The sequence below is a fragment of the Stenella coeruleoalba genome (assembly GCF_951394435.1).
Source record: "Stenella coeruleoalba genome assembly, chromosome: 16".
Classification (NCBI taxonomy): Eukaryota; Metazoa; Chordata; class Mammalia; order Artiodactyla; family Delphinidae; genus Stenella; species Stenella coeruleoalba.
In genome coordinates, this window is record NC_137162.1 from 64105629 (window position 1) to 64123304 (window position 17676).

General features: G+C 36.1%; 1 protein-coding gene across 11 annotated transcripts in view; it reads left to right on the forward strand.

Moving 5' to 3' along the window:
- CTNNA3 (catenin alpha 3) overlaps nucleotides 1-17676 on the forward strand; it is a 1677393-nt gene that overhangs the window by 117212 nt on the left and 1542505 nt on the right. For all 11 annotated transcript variants that reach the window (XM_079899786.1, XM_079899790.1, XM_079899787.1 and 8 more), the window contains one exon: nucleotides 6103-6295. In XM_079899786.1, coding sequence (XP_079755912.1) covers nucleotides 6103-6295 — 193 coding nt within the window. The remainder of the gene's footprint in view (nucleotides 1-6102; nucleotides 6296-17676) is intronic.

Consider the following 17676-nt stretch of genomic DNA (forward strand, 5'->3'; position numbering starts at 1 on the left):
TCAACTATAATCTCTTCAAATATTTTCTTAGTCCCCCTTTTTTTTTTTCTATTCTTCTTCTGGGACCCCTGTAATTCGAATGTTGGTGCGTTTAATGTTGTTCCAGAGGCCTCTGAGACTGTCCTCAATTCTTTTCATTCTTTTCTCTTTATTCTTCTCTGCAGTAGTTATTTCCACTATTTTATCTTCTAGGTCACTTATCCATTCTTCTGCCACAGTTATTCTGCTATTGACTGTTTCTAGAGAATTTTTAGTTTTATTTATTGTGTTGTTCATCATTGTTTGTTTGCTGTTTAGTTCTTTTTGGTCCTTGTTAAACGTTTCTTGTATTTTCTCCATTTGATAACCTAGATTTTGTATCCTGTTTACTATTGTTACTCTGAATTTTTATTTAGGTAGACTGCCTATTTCCTCTTCAATTTTTTGGTCTGGTGGGTTTTTACCTTGCTCCTTCTTCTACTGTGTAATTCTATGTCTTCTCATTTTGTTTAACTTACTGTGTTTGGGGTCTCTTTTTCGCAGACTGCATGTTTGTAGTTCCCGTTGTTTTTGGTGTCTGCCTGCAGTGGGTAAGGTTTGTTCAGTGGCTTGTGTATGCTTCCTGGTGGAGGGGACTCGTGCTTGTGTTCTGGTGGATGAAGCTGGATCTTGTCTTTCTTTTGGGCAGTGCTGCATCTGGTGTTGTGTTTTGGGGTGTCTGTGACCTTAGTATGATTTTAGGCAGCCTCTCTGCTAATGGGTGGGGTTCTGTTCCTCTTTTGCTAGTTGTTTTGCATAGGATGTCCAGCACTGTAGCTTGCTGGTCGTTGAGTGGTGCTGGGTCTTAGCGTTGAGATGGAGATCTCTGGGAGAGCTTTCGCTGTTTGATATTACATGGGGCCAGGAGGTTTCTGCTGGACCAATGTCCTGAACTTGGCTTTCCCACCTCAGAGGCTCAGGCCTGACAGCAGGCTGGAGCACCAAGACCCTGTCAACCACATGGCTCAGAAGAAAAGGGAGAAAAGAAAGAAAGAAAGAAAAAAATAATAATATAAAATAAAGTTATTAAAATAAAAAAATATTAAAATTAAGAAATTAAAGAGTAATAAAAGAAAGAAAGAAGAGAGCAACCAAACCTATGAACAAATCCACCAATGATAACAAGTGCTAAAAACTATACTGAAAACAAAAAAAACAAAAAACGGACAGAACCCAGGACAAATGGTAAAAGCAAAGCTATACAGACAAAATCACAGAAAGAAGCATACCCATAGATACTCACAAAAAGAGAAAAAGGAAAAGGGCAACTAAATCAATAAACAAATCTACCAATGATAATAAGCTCTAAATACTAAACGTAGATAAAGATAAAACCAAAAACAAAGTAGATGCAGAAAGCAAACCCCAAGTCTACAGTTGCTCCCAAGGTCCGCCGCCTCAATTTTGGGATGATTCCTTGTCTATTCAGGTATTCCAGACATGCAAGCTACATCAAGTTGATTGTGGAGATTTAATCTGCTGCTTCTGAGGCTGGTGGGAGAAATTTCCCTTTCTCTTCTTTGTTCGCACAGCTCCTGGGGTTCAGCTTTGGATTTGGCCCAGCCTCTGCATGTAGGGTGCCTGAGGGCATCTGTTCCCTGCCTTCTGGGAAGTCTGAGGTCTTCTGCCAGCGTTCAGTAGGTGTTCTGTAGGAGTTGTTCCACATGTGGATGTATTTTTGGGGAGGAAGGTGATCTCCGCGTCTTATTCTTTCACCATCTTGAAGGTCCCCCAGCAACAAAGCTTTTAAAGAGACAATATAAAGAACCTGGAGAGGAGGATAAGAGAGAGGGAGTAGCCCAGATGACCTCTGGGTTTCTGCCTTAGGCTAGAGGTGTCAGTGCCTGAGGTAAGAAACAGATGAAAGAAAGGCAGGTTGGTGGAAGAAGGTTTCCACTTTGGGTATGCTGTGTGAAGTGTCTATTGCCTATTAAATTGAATATTAACTCTTTCCTTGACTTTCAGCACTTTTTGTATTTAAGCTACCACCTACTTCCTAGACTGATTTGTGAACCAATTTCCTGTTTTTACCCCGTAGTCTGCCAAACTTGACTGTCTGCTACTCTCAGACAAAAATAATTTCCATCTCTTCCCCTTTGTACATTGTCCCCTTCACCTGGCTCGCCTTCCCCTCTATCTGTCATGCCAGAAAACCATCTGTCTTTAATGGCTCTTTTTGGAAGCCCTGCTTAATCCTTGTGAATGTTTATCATCTCTTCAGCACTTCTTTTTACTTATAAGTTTAAGCAGTTATTCTGCCTTTTATATTGCAGCTAGTTGTGTACCCTTCATATCACCATACTGAAGCTTCTTTATCTTTATTTTCTAAATGGCTAGGATATTGTTTTGAACATAATATGTGCTCAATAAATGTTTATTGGCTTAAAAGGAAATAAAAGAAAATTGTATTTGGTTTTGGGGGAGTGCTGAATGTTAATCGAAGGATATGTATTTTCTGGATTCTTAACATTTCAGTCTTTCCCAGTACTTTTGTTAACACAGTGAAAGTTGCTTTTGTAGGAAATAAGGAACAGTTGAAATCATCAATGACTTGAAGAAGGGTCTTTTGGACAACTTAATTTTCGGTATGTTTGGAGCAACTAGGGAAGCACACTTGAATTAGGAAAGATTAGAAAGCCCTTTTATTTTTTGTTACTCTAAATTTCAATATATAAATATTACATACTCTTAAAATACATCTGGTTTTATGGAATTGTACATGTGCAGAATGAATAAAGTAGGGAATTTCTTCTTTTTATATTACTCAAAGCCTCTAATTTAGGACTACTTCAGTGGGGAGCTCATTCTGTATCTATGATGAAGCCTAATACAGATTTATAGACTGAAGAAAAGTGAATAAACCCAAGTTCTTTAAGAGATGCACACCTGAAGTCAAAGATTATCCATATTAGAGGGACCCCCTAAGGTCTGATAAAGAGGGAAAGGGATCAGTTGTGCACAGTGATAAAAGAAAGGCTAGCAAGATGTGGGCTTGGAGCCTATATTAGAATAATCTTTGCTGTAAATTCCAACTAAAATTTTTGTATTTGTAAAAATATAACTGATTTTGTATTGAAAAAAGAAATATGAATTACTTTACAAAATAACTTCAGGGCTAATTTTACTGTTTGCTGGTATTCCTTGAAGAGATGAGAGACTTTTTCAAATAACATAGGCACCCTCCAACCCTTGGTGAGAATCATCTACTTTCAGTAGTCACAATCACCTATGGGAGTCAGTTAGATCCCCATAGGTGATTTGGGGTAAAAAAAAGTTTTAGCTTTCTTTTTTTCCCCTCCAGGCTTACCAAGCCATATTTACTTTCTGAAATAAAATGAATCATTGAAAGCATCATGACTTTAGTTTAATCAATATTAAATAACTATTGTATGTTGGGGTATTTAAAAAGAAGACAGCTTAAACTTGAACAAGTTGCAATTGCATTTTTTTTTGATGGAAGCACAATGTTCTTATACAATGTTCTTTTCACATTTCTTACTTCTCTGGCATTTATTATAAGGAACGAAGCATTTCTGGAATGCTCATTTTAATTTCAAAGCTCAGGCTATTCTATGGAAAACATTTGGTGCTTGGAGGATCTAAAGAACAATAGAGGAATGTTCAGTGGGAAGCGTCATGAATTGTGGCACTTAAAATAAATTCTGAAGGAAGATTTTAGACAATGATACTTATTGTTCGTTTTAGACAAAGGTTTTAAACAAGGTGCTATAATTTGTCTTTATCTGGGCAAGTATCTTTTAACTCTTGATATATAAATTAGATTGATAATAGCGAGATATTCGTCTTTTGGAATATGTGAAAACCCATGTAATAAATCAGACTTATTATCATCTTTACATAATGCATGATAAAGACACATGGCCCTACTTGACTGCTTGTAAAGCACATAGAATGTGCTTTGTTAATTGACTTCATCACATTTAGCACAGGGGACCCTAAGAGCAAGATATGGGTAGACCCAGAGAGAACATCTTTGACAAGGTTTCCATGGGGAATGGACTAGAAAACACACATTAAATGGCATCCAAATTTTGTGTCATGTTATGCATCTTACAAAACACTTTATATTATTTAAACTTCATATAATCTTATAGGATAATATGGTTATTCTCATTTTCCAAGAAAGGAAATAAAGGCTTGCTACAAGGAACTCCAGTCTGGGTTGTGAATATGGGAATAAAGCAAATTAGAATAAAGAAGAGGGTCTTTTGGACAGGGGAAGGGAATAGCAGAGCAGACAAAAACAATTTTCATCCACATATTTCCCCCATAGCTTGTAAGTTCTTTCTCAGTTCCTGGCTAAGAACTGGGTCCAGATAACCAAATAAACAAATACTTAATGCTCCATTAATAATAAACAAGCAAAATCGCCAGGGACTGCAGAGCAGGAAGGATTATGTATAGTCTGTTGTCAAAGACGTGATGCATATTTGTTAAAAGCCTCGGCTATTTGATGACATGCACCAGCCTAGCTTTCAATAAGACTTTCAGGTCTTCTATTTTAAATACTGGATAAAAGGTTTTTTTCTTTCTTCCTCTGCAATGGGGATCTTCCAGGTTTGCTTATGAAAATGTAAACCAAATTTTTTTCTTGGAATTCAAGGTTTAATTAAGAAATGGATATTTTTCACAATGTAATTTTGTATAAGGTTTTGTTTCCAAATATAAGTGCTTAATTTCTATCTCCAAACAATGCTCTTATTATGAGATTATTCTTTTAATTTTTTAAATAAAAATTTATTTATTTTTGGCTGTGTTGGGTCTTCATTGCTGTGAGTGGGCTTTCTCTAGTCGTGGCAAGTGGGGGCTACTCTTTGTTGCGGTGCACGGGCTTCTCATTGCAGTGGCTTCTCTTGTTGTGGAGCACGGGCTTTACGCGCGTGGGCTTCAGTAATTGTGGCACGCAGACTCAGTAGTTTTGACCCGTGGGCTCTAGAGTGCAGGTTCAGTAGTTGTGGCACACAGGCTTAGGTGCTCCGTGGCATGTGGGATATTTCCAGACCAGGGCTTGAACCCATGTCCCCTGCATTGGCAGGCGGATTCTTAATGACTGTACCACCAGGGAAGTCCCATGAGTTTATTCTTATTTTAAACAAATTTACAGAAGTAATACATGCTCATTATTAACATATTCAGGCAATTCAAAATATAGACATCAAAACGTCCCTCTGTTCAACTACCCCATTCATTAAGCCATTAATACAAGAAATATTTATTGAACAACTACTTTGTGATTGTTCGAGTGAGGGAGAACAAACCACATTTCCTGTTTTCATGGAGTTTACATTTTAGTATTAGAAGGATGCCATAAACATACATGAACAAATAAAAAATGTCAGGCTCTATAAATGTTCTGAAGAATTATAACGTGTAGTGAGGGGACAGAGTGGGAGAGGGTGGGGATTGGGGTGGTCAGGGAAGGCCTCTTGATAGGGTACTTTGAGGAGGACTTGATTGCTTGAGAGGCCAACTGATTTGGAGGGAGTGTGGGAGACAGGTAAAAGAGTTTACAAAGGGCCAGAATGTAGATCATAGTAGCGATTTGGGTTTTGTCCTTCTGAAGTAACCACTGTTTTACACGTTTCAGAGTGGTTCTGCACCCCCCACCCCAACATTAGTAATCTCTATTCTTAACCTACATATATTAATACTTATTGACTTAATTATAATTATTTTTGCCTCCCTCTTAATATAGATTGCTGGCTACAAAGTGATATAAATAATCATTTGCTATATGTATATCAAATAATATATATTGAGTATTGTGTATTTTGCATTGGTCCAATAGTAAAACTTGGTGAGATTCAATCTCTATCTCTCCTTCCTCCCTCCCCTCCTCACTCCCCCCGTCCCTCCCTTCCTTCCTGTCTTTAGTTAGGAACTCTGTGGTCGCTGGTAATACTGCTCTTGGTGCCTTGACCTGACTTTTGGGAATGTACCAGTAGTGTTGGGAATGAATCATGTTATTAAGAAATACTTCCTTTTGTTCTGGGCTATGATATCCCAGGGCTGTGTTCCTCTCACAATTTGTCTAATGAGAGACTTGTATTTTTCCAATTTTAGGTTACTACACTTGTAAATTGTCCCCAGAATCCTTCCAACAGGAAAAAAGGACGTTCTAAAAGAGCCAGAGTCCTTCTAGCTTCTGTGGAGGAAGCAACTTGGAATTTATTAGACAAGGGAGAGAAGATTGCTCAAGAAGCCACAGTTTTAAAGGAAGAACTTACTGGGGCACTTGAGGACGTTCGCAAAGAAAGTGAGTACTCTGGTCCTCTGCTCAGGAGCAGACCACTCCTGATGTTAGTTACCGAATTAGATTTGAGTGTTGTGTTCTAGTTGACTTGAGTTTAGTTAGTCTTTTGTAGAGCTCTGAGGAGCTAGCTGTTGGAAGCAGAGTGGCTCTTTAGGCAGCTCCAAAACTCAGACCCCCCTCCTGGTTCTTCCTTTAGTTGTTCAGTTCCCCTCATGCCATAGTTTATCCATAATAAACAAAGAGAAATGTACAATTTTTGTCATAAAATGAGAAGTGACTAATGAGGCTGAAGACATATTTTCCCATACGTAAACAAATTATAAAGTTCCTTGTAAACAGTTGGAGATGGAAGTTTCAGAACTGGCCACCTCAGAGGTACATTTTTTATTTTTTCATTATTCTGGAGGTTTAGATTTCCTAAACATAAAAATTGTTTTGCATAAACTATGTATAACTCATGTTGCTGCTATGTTAGCATTACATAATAAGGGGAAATGTAGTGGGGAGGGATAAATCAGGACTTGGGATGAACATACACACACTACTATGTATAAGATAGATAACCAACAAAGACCTACTATATAGCATAGGGAACTCTACTCAATATTCTGTGATAACCTATATAAGAAAAGAATCTAAAAAAGAATGAATATATGCATATGTATAACTGAATCATTTTGCTGTTCACCTGAAACTAACACAACATTGTAAATCAACTACACTCCAAAAAAAAACACCACACACACAAAAATATTACATAATAAAAGTGTATATTTCACCTTTTGATATCTTGAACAGTTTTATTATAATGAATGTCTCATTTGAAGGCTATTTTATAAAGAACTGCACAATATTCTTTAGTTAATGGAATGATTTTATATATCAGCTTGCTGCTAGGAACTATTTTGAGAGGATAAGGAAGCAAATTTTCCTGTTCAGCTTTGTAAAAGAGACTGCGGGGTGTTCAAAATTTTCCTCTCCCCATCCCAAACATAACTTTAAGAAAATCAGGAAATTTTTGCTAATTAACTAGTTAAAATGAATATACTAGCCACAATAAACTTTACGTCAAATACAGCGGAGTTTTTTGCTATAGTTATATATGATTTATATATTAAAGGGATTCTTTGGACAATATATAGAAAACAATAATGCCTAAGATATTTTGAAATAAATTCATCATTCCTCCCTGCTCCTTACCACCTCAGACCCACTCTTTCTCCTATCTTCTCTGCTTTGGTACCACCATCCACTTAGTTACCAAGTCAGTTAGACTCTTCATTTTCATTCTACCCTCTCTTCCAATTAGCCTCCAAGTTCAACAAATTCTATCTCCTTTTGTTTCTCAGATCTGTTCTCTCATCTCCATTCCTAATGTTGCCTTCTGAATTCTGGATTACTGCCTTAGCCTTGTCCTATACCAAAGCCAAACATGTTTTTTAAAAATGAAAATATACTCATTTTACTTCCCTGCTTAAAATCATTTTAGTAACCTTTGAAGGATTAGGGGACTGTCTTTCTGGATAAAGTTCAAACTTTTAAACCACAACATTCCATGATTTGGCTTCTACTATCCTCTCCCTTCTCATTTCCTGATTCTGTTCCCCTCTCAAACTTTCTTCCAAGTAAGGACTCATAGCATCTTGAATGGTACATGTTGCTTTATGCTTCTGTGCCTGTTACCAGCGATTCCCTTCACCTGGATTGCCCTTTTCACTCAGCCAATTCTTACGTAGCAGAACTCAGCCCAGGTCATCTTTCACAGGAAGTGTTTACTGACACCTTGATGCTGATATAGATGCCCTTCTTCTATGTCCTGACAGACTAGGCATCCCTCTTTCATAGCACTTACCACCCCACACACCAGACATTGATTATTTGTTCAATAAATGTAGACTCAATTTCTTGCATTTTTTTTTGGCCACACCATGTGGCATGTGGGATCTTTGTTCCCCGAAAAGGGATTGAACCCATGCTCCCTGCAGTGGAAGTGTAGAGTCTTAACCACCGGCCGGCCAGGGAAGTCCCTAGACTCAGTTTCTTCAAGGTGGCAAGCACCAAGTCTATTTGATTAGCAATGCCTGACATATACCAGACACCTGATAAATGTTTATTAAATAAAAAAGGAATCTAAGCATCATTTTATCATTTTATATTATAAACATTTATAATAGTTTTATCTTTTCTTTTACGAAAAATTATCTCTCATGGTTCCTTTGCTAAGTCTTTGGAAGGAATATGAACCCTGTTTGGTACTGCTTCTCTCAGAGAGTGTGATCTATTTGACAATACAGTTTCCACAAGTCACGTGGCAATAAATTTGTAAGCCATTGGTCTTTCTTCGAAGGGAACAATAATTGTAATAATTGTCAAGAAATGGTATTTGCTTGTTTTAAAAGAAGTAATCAACACTTTTAGCTCAATAAAAGTAAATTATTTTAAGGAAAAGTTCTCAAAGAGAAGTCTTTGGATTCTAGGATTATGCAGTGTGTCCTTCACTATGTTCTGTTATAATGTGTGAAATACATATATATGGCATATGCTGTATACACAACAAATACATTTGGTTAAAGATCACCAAGTGCTTTATACTCTGAATCTTTTTGACAAGCTGCCCAATTGAGCTACTGCCACTAGAGTGTAGGAAGAAAGCAGTGAAATGGCAAGTGGTTCTGGAATTTGGGGAATGGCCAATGCTTATCCTATGGTTAGCAGAGATGGTGACAGTAAGAGCACTGTTCTCTAAAACTTGGAAGGAATTTTAGCTCAGTGGTGGAGTTGAAGTATCAGGAGAATGAGTTCTGATCCAGGCAATTCTGTATGATACTGGAAACATATTTTAAAATTTTCCTGCTTTCATTCTTTTTTTTTCTTTTTTTTTAAGGGCTTTGTCTAGTGGTATAATGTGAAGGACTAGTAAAGAGCAAATGATAAGTTTAATGCATTTGAAAAAGTGAAAAATATTGGAAGTAGAGGATATTTTTTCTATATATATATTGACTTATTTTCAAGAAGAAGAATTTTGAGAGTAATTTAGAATTTTTTTTCTAATAAAAATATAGTGTAATTTATATAGCCTTATTATAGGATTCTCTTTTATTCTGTTTTACTGCCTTTACTGGCTTTAGAGAGTCAAAGTGTTAAATAAAATGGGAATTTGGTTACCTAAAGAATATGCTTGTAGAAGATAGGTATGGATAGTATTGCGGGGTGGCGGGGGGGAATGGTGAAAGGAAAGGTGAAACTGTCAAGATCCAGAAAACGTCCACGTAGTGATTATATATGGTCACTCATGGTCTTATACAATGGTTAAGTATTAAATCTGGTATTTATTTAAATAGTTTTAGCATATTCACATTACAGTTATCTAGGAATTAGCTAAGAATTGTTTATAATGTCTAGAGTATATATTTTGCCTATAGCATATTTACTACCTTTGTGTAGCCTCTGCTCCCCTACAGCAGACATTGCTTCTAAGTCACACAATTGCTTATACAATATGTATAGTTTTTTAGTGGTTTATTGAGAATGACATATACACAAAAAGTGCATATATTATCATGAACAACTCAATACGTTTTCATTGTGAATACACTAATGTAACCTCCACCTAGATCAAGAAATAGAACATTACTAGAACCCTAGAAGCAACCCCTGTGCCACTTACTGCTCCCTCACCTCACAAGTACCATTATCCTGGTTATTACATAAGTTAGTTTTTTTTCCCTCTTTTTGAACTTTATGTAAGTGGGATCATACAGTATGCAGTCTCTTGAGCCTGGCTTCTTTTGCTCAATGTGTCTTACCATATAGTAGTTCATTTGTTTTCATTGATGAATAGGTCATAATTATTTATCCACTCTACTGTTGATGGATATTTGAGTTGTTTCCAGTTTTTGGCTTTAATATACATTGCTATTATGTATGCATTACTTCTGGTGCATGAATGTAGACATTCCTGTTGGGTTTATACCTAGGAAAGAAATTGCTGGGTCATAAGGTATACACTCAGCTTTAATAGATGGTACCAAGCAATTTTCCAGAGTGGATTTTCCAATTGACACTCTCATCAGTAAAGGTATAAGAATTCCAGTGGTTCTATATTCTTGCTCACTTGGTGTTAACAAGTGTCAGTGATTTAATTTAAAGTGTGTGTGGTGGTATCCCATTATAGTTTTTTTTCTTTATTTTATTTTTTAATTGAAGTATAGTTGATTTGCAGTGTTGTGTTAGTTTCTGGTGTACAGCACAGTGATTCAGTTATACATATATATTCTTTTCATATTCTTTTCCATTATGGTTTATTACAGGATACTGAATATTGTTCCCTATGCTATATAGTAGGACCTTGTTGTTTATCTATTTTAGATATAGTAGTTTGTATCTGCTAATCCCAAAATCCTAATTTATCCCTCCCCCACCCTCTTTCCCCTTTGGTAACCATAAGTTTGTTTTCTGTATCTGTGAGTCTGTTTCTGTTTTGTAAATAAGTTTATTTGTATCATATTTTACATTCCCTATATAAGTGATATCATATTGTATTTGTCTTTCTCTTTCTGACATGTCACTTAGTATGATAATCTCTAGGTCCATCTATATTGCTGCAAATGGCATTATTTCATTCTTTTTTTATGGCTGCCATTGTATATACATACTACCTCTTCTTTATTCATTCACCTGTTGATAGACAGTTAGGTTGTTTTATGTCTTGCCTATTGTAAATAGTGCTGCTATGAACATTGGGGTGCATGTATCTTTTTTTAAAAAAACATTTATTTATTTGGCTGCGCCGGGTCTTCATTGTGGCATGCGGGATCTTTTAGTTGAGGCATGCAGGATCTAGTTCCCTGACTAGGGATCGAACCCAGTCCCCCTACATTGGGAGAGCTGAGTCTTAGCCACTGGACCACCAGAAAGTACCAGGGGTGCATGTATCTTTTTGAATTAGAGTTTTTTCCGGTTGTATGCCCAGGAGTGGGATTGCTGGATCACCTGGCAACTCTGTTTTTAGTTTTTTTAAGAAATCTCCATACTGTTTTCCAGAGTGGCTGCACCAATTTACATTCCCACCAACAGTGTAGGAGGGTTCCCTTTTCTCCACACCCTCTCCAGCATTTGTTATTTATTTTTAAAAAATAAATTTATTTATTTTTATTTTTGGCTGCGTTGGGTCTTCATTGCTTCACACGGGCTTTCTCTAGTTGCGGCGAGTGGGGGCTACTCTTCATTGTGGTGTGCAGGCTTCTCATTGAGGTGGCTTCTTTTGTTGTGGAGCACGGGCTCTAGGTGCGTGGGCTTCAGTAGTTGTAGCACACAGGGTCAGTAGTTGTGGCTCATGGGCTCTAGAGTGCAGGCTCAGTAGTTGTGGCACATGGGCTTAGTTGCTCTGTGGCATGTGGGATCTTCCCAGACCAGGGATCGAACCCTTGTCTCCTGCATTGGCAGACGGATTCTTAACCACTGTGCCACCAGCATTTGTTATTTGTAGACTTTTAAATGATGGCCATTCTGACCTGTGTGAAGTGATACCTCATTGTAGTTTTGATTTGCATTTCTTTAATAATTAGCGATGCTGAGCATCTTTTCATGCGCCTATTGACCATCCGTATGTCTCTTTGGAGAATGTCTATTTAGGTGTTCTGCCCATTTTTTGATTGGGTTGTTTGTTTTTTTGTTGAGTTGTGTGAGCTGTTTGTATATTTTGGAAATTAATCCCTTGTCGATTGCATCGTTTGCAAATATTTTCTCCCAGTCTGTAGGTTGTCTTTTCGTTTTGTTGATGGTTTCCTTTGCTGTGCAAAAGCTTATAAGTTTGATTAGGTCCCATTTGTTTATTTTTGCTTTTATTTCTATTGCCTTGGGAGACCCATTGTAGTTTTAATTTGTTCTTGTTATGAGTCTTTTTTAGTTGTAGATGTTAAAAAATCTTCTCCCTTTCATTAATTTAAGCATTTTTGATATTCAGAAGTAATTTTGATAAATTCAAGTTAATCATTTTATTCCTCTATGGGTAGATATTTTTCTGTTTTGTAAAAAATTTTGCCTATTACGAAGTGAGGAAGATATCCTTTTGTATTGTTATCTAGAGGCTTTATTGTTTTACCTTTACAGTCCCTCTGGAAATAAATTTTTATGAATGGTGTGAATTAGGGGTCATGATTCACTTTTTTTCCTATGGAAATAAAATTAATCCAATATCATATAGATGCATATGGAAGTTTCTTGGTTCCAGTACCATTTATTGAAAAAAACACTCACAACCCTACTCTTTCTCAATTGAATCACTTTTGCACCTTTGCTGAAAATCAGTTGACCATATCTATGAGTCTCCTTTGGAACTCTCTTCTGTTCCATCGATTCACATATCCTTATAGCAATAACACATTGTCTTGATTACTGTATATTATAGTAAATATTGAAATAAAAATTATTTTGATTTGGCTATTCTAGGTCCCTTGCATTTCTACAAAATTTTGGAATCAACTTCTCAATTTCTACAAAAAAGCCTGCTGGGGTTTTGATTGGGATTAAATTGGATCTATAGATCAATTTGTGCTGAAGTGACATTTTAATAGTAATGAGTCTTCTGATTCAAAAACATGTAATTCATTTTTTAAATGATATTGTAAATGGTACTTTAAAACATTTTAATTTTAAATCTATCTTCAAATTCATGATACTTTTTTCCTTACTTCTCTAGTCTATTTTTAAGTCTATCCAGTGAATTTTTCACTTTGTTGTGCATTTTTATTTCTTTAATTTTCATTTGTTTTTTAAAAATAGTTTTTATATCTGTGAAAATAGAAATAGAAATAGTTTTCTTTAATTTCTTTCCAAATTCTAGTTCCCTGCTGAAATTTTGTCTTGCCATTACTTTTCTTGAACATCTCCATTACAGTTAATTTCTCTATCTGACATGTCCAATATGTTGCTCTCCTGTAGGTTTGTTTCTATTGTCTGTTTTTTCCTTTTGGTTTTTAAAGTAACTGATTTTGTCTCCTGGTGTCTTGGATAGTTTTTGATCAAATGCTGGGTATTGTGGATGAAAATTTTAGAATTAATTTTTAAAGATTGTTCTATTTCTAGCCAGCCCTTACTCTTGGATGTAGCATCTCAGAGGTCTCAATTGAAAGCATAAGATATTTAACAGGACATTTCATGTTAGGCAGTCTCAGAACTCCAATTTTATCTCTCTGACTTCCTGAAGGAGGGAAAAATTCTTTGCTTAACATCTCATTGTCTCAGCTGCCATTTTTTTGGCTTCTCTCTTGTTCAGTCTCTCTGCCATTTGGTTTCTTATAATCGTATACAAAAAAGTCAACTTCAGGTGGATTTAGGATCTAAAAATTAAAAACTCAGTGAAAAATAAGGGTGAATATTTTTAAGGCTTTGGATGTTCAACAGGATTTATTAAACATGAAACAAAAAACTATAAAGAAAAGACTGACATTTTATCATACCAAAATTAAGAACTTTCTTACATCAAAAAAATTTTTAAAGAAAATGAAAAGACACTCTTAGAAAAGATATTGGCATAAACACAACAAGGGATTAATAACAAGAACACATAAAGAACTCTCATAAATCAATAAGAAAAGCAAAGGTTTTTACAGAAGAATAAGCACCAACAAAAATACAGAGATGTTCAGCCTCATTAATGATCAGGGACATGCAAATGAGATACCATTTTATACAATTCAACTGGCAAAAATTTAAAAGTCTAACGTGTTACAAAGACTTTGAAGCAATAGTATCTTTTATACATTGCTTATGGGAATGTAAATGGGTACAATTATTTTGAAAAACAGTTTTGGTATGTCACTTTAGTCAAATGCCAAAGTTCCATTTACATATGGGTATGTTTCTGAACTCAAATCAATTATATTTCTGGTGTTGTGAGTGTGTAGAAATGCAGTTGTCATTTTAAGATTGGCACTTCTTGAGGTATTACCTCTGAAATGAAACTTTGGATAGTAATTTTAAAAAGAGGGAAACATTTGAGACATGCAAACACACATGGCCTGTTTCTTTGGGATCCTTATAATGGTAAGATTATGGTACTTTATTTGGCTTACGTTAGAAACAAATTTTACAAAAGTGATGTGACACAGTATATGGCATTTGCTGTTAATATACAAAATTGCAAAGAACAAAGAATTGTTTTAACAGAGATTATACATACTTTCTATTCATAAACATTTAGGAATATGTGCTGTTCTCAGGTCTCTAATTCTAAAGATGCTACTTTTTCTAATATATAGAAAGATAAGTATAGTGATATATGATCTATTGTGGCAGCTGGGATAACTACAGTTTGAAGTTTTGTTAACATCATAAACTGTCTTTCATAATAAATTCTAGAGATAATTAATAAACAAAGATATTATTAGTTTTGCTGTTTGGAAAAAAGATAACTAATCATCTGGATTTAGCAAAAGTCTTAAAGATTTGTCAGTTAAATCAGAGTCTTTTTCCTTAGAACATTTAAAAATAATATTTAGTTTTCTCACGTAAACATTAACTGCTTTATCTTAATAATTACACATTTTTAGATTCTTAGTAAAAATTACACATTTTTAGATATAAAAGTATGGGGCCCTTAATGTATAAAGGGATAATTAATTTGAGATTTCAAGTGTGTTCAGAGAAAGGTTACAATTCAACTCTTTTGTATATTGCCATACAAACCAAGGTGCCTACACAGGTGGAGCACAGCACCTATCAAATCCCCATATATTGATACTTTGGTTTAAATTTTCTGGAGCTGGAACGTGTAGTCTAACATCAGTAGTCTTGGTAGTTTTTGCCTACCAGAGCCAGCCGTTGAAACATGTATTGTGCCCTTCGTATTTATGTATGTCACATAGGAGCGGACTTGCAAATTTGCTGGAATCCAGCCACTGCTAAAATATTTCCCCATCTATTTTTTTTTAAACATCTTTATTGGAGTATAATTGCTTTACAATGGTGTGTTAGTTTCTGCTTTATAACAAAGTGAATCAGTTATACATACACATATGTTCCCATATCTCTTCTCTCTTGCGTCTCCCTCCCTCCCACCCTCCCTATCCCATACCTCTAGGTGGTCACAAACCACTGAGCTGATCTCCCTGTGCTATGTGGCTGCTTCCCACGAGCTATCTATTTTACGTTTGGTAGTGTATATATGTCCGTGCTACTCTCTCATTTTGTCACAGCTTACCCTTCCCCCTCCCCATATCCTCAAGTCCATTCTCTAGTAGGTCTGTGTCTTTATTCCCTTCTTACCCGTAGGTTCTTCATGACTTTTTTTTCCCTTAGATTCCATATATATGTGTTAGCATACGGTATTCATTTTTCTCTTTTTGACTTACTTCACTCTGTATGATAGACTCTAGGTCCATTCACCTCACTACAGATATCTCAATTTCGTTTCTTTTTATGGCTGAGTAATATTCCCTTGTATATGTGTGCCACATCTTCTTTATCCATTCATCCAATGATGAACACTTAGGTTGCTTCCATATCCTGGCTATTGTAAATAGAGCTGCAATGAACATTTTGGTACATGACTCTTCTTGAATTATGGTTTTCTCAGGGTATATGCCCAGTAGTGGGATTGCTGGGTCGTATGGTAGTTCTATTTTTAGTTTTTTAAGGAACCTCTATACTGTTCTCCATAGTGGCTGTATCAATTTACATTCCCACCAACAGTGCAAGAATGTTCCCTTTTCTCGACACCCTCTCCAGCATTTATTGTTTCTAGATTTTTTGATGATGGGCATTCTGACCGGTGTGAGATGATATCTCATTGTAGTTTTGATTTGCATTTCTCTACTGATTAATGATGTTGAGCATTTTTTCATGTGTTTGTTGGCAATCTGTATATCTTCTTTGGAGAAATGTCTATTTAGGCCTTCTGCCCATTTTTGGATTGATTGTTTTTTTGTTATTGAGCTGCATGAGCTGCTTGTAAATCTTGGAGATTAATCCTTTTTCATTTGCTTCATTTGCAAATATTTTCTCCCATTCTGAGGGTTGTCTTTTGGTCTTGTTTATGGTTTCCTTTGCTGTGCAAACGCTTTGAAGTTTCATTAGGTCCCATTTGTTTATTTTTGTTTTTATTTCCGTTTCTCTAGGAGGTGTGTCAAAAAGGATCTTGCTGTGATTTATGTCATAGAGTGTTCTGCCTATGTTTTCCTCTAAGAGTTTGATAGTTTCTGGCCTTACATTTAGGTCTTTAATCCATTTTGAGTTTATTTTTGTGTATGGTGTTAGGGAGTGTTCTAATTTCATACTTTTACATGTAGCTGTCCAGTTTTCCCAGCACCACTTATTGAAGAGGCAGTCTTTTCTCCACTGTATATTCTTGCCTCCTTTATCAAAGATAAGGTGTCCATATGTGCATGGGTTTATCTCTGGGTTTTCTATCCTGTTCTATTGATCTATATTTCTGGTTTTTTTTTTTTTTTTTTTTTTTTGCGGTACACGGGCCTCTCACTGCTGTGACCTGTCCCGTTGCAGTGCACAGGCTCCGGATGCGCAGGCTCAGTGGCCATGGCTCATGGGCCCAGCCGCTCCACGGCATGTGGGATCTTCCCAGACCGGGGCACGAACCCACGTCCCCTGCATCAGCAGGCGGACTCTCAACCACTGCACCACCAGGGAAGCCCTATATTTCTGTTTTTGTGCCAGTACCATACTGTCTTGATTACTGTAGATTTGTGGTATAGTCTGAAGTCAGGGAGCCTGATTCCTCCAGCTCCATTTTTCATTCTAAAGATTGCTTTGTCTCTTTGGGGTCTTTTGTGTTTCCAAACAAATTGTGAAAAATTTTTTTCTTGTTCTGTGAAAAATGCCAGTGGTAGTTTGATAGGGATTGCACTGAATCTGTAGATTGCTTTGGGTAGTAGAGTCATTTTCACAATGTTGATTCTTACAATACAAGAACATGGTATATCTCTCCATCTGTTTGTATCATCTTTAATTTCTTTCATCAGTGTCATAATTTTCTGCATACAGGTCTTTTGTCTCCTTAGGTAGGTTTATTCCTAGATATTTTATTCTTTTGGTTGCAATGGTAAATGGGAGTGTTTTCTTCATTTCACTTTCAGATTTTTCATCATTAGTGTATAGGAATGCCAGAGGTTTCTGTGCATTAATTTTCTATCTTGCTACTTTACCAACTTCATTGATTAGCTCTAGTAGTTTTCTGGTAGCATCTTTAGGATTCTCTATGTATAGTATCATGTCATCTGCAAACAGTAACAGCTTTACTTCTTCTTTTCCGATTTGGATTCCTTTTGTTTCTTTTTCTTCTCTGATTGCTGTGACTAAAACTTCCAAAACTATGTTGAGTAATAGTGGTGAGAGTGGGCAACTTTGTCTTGTTCCTGATCTTAGTG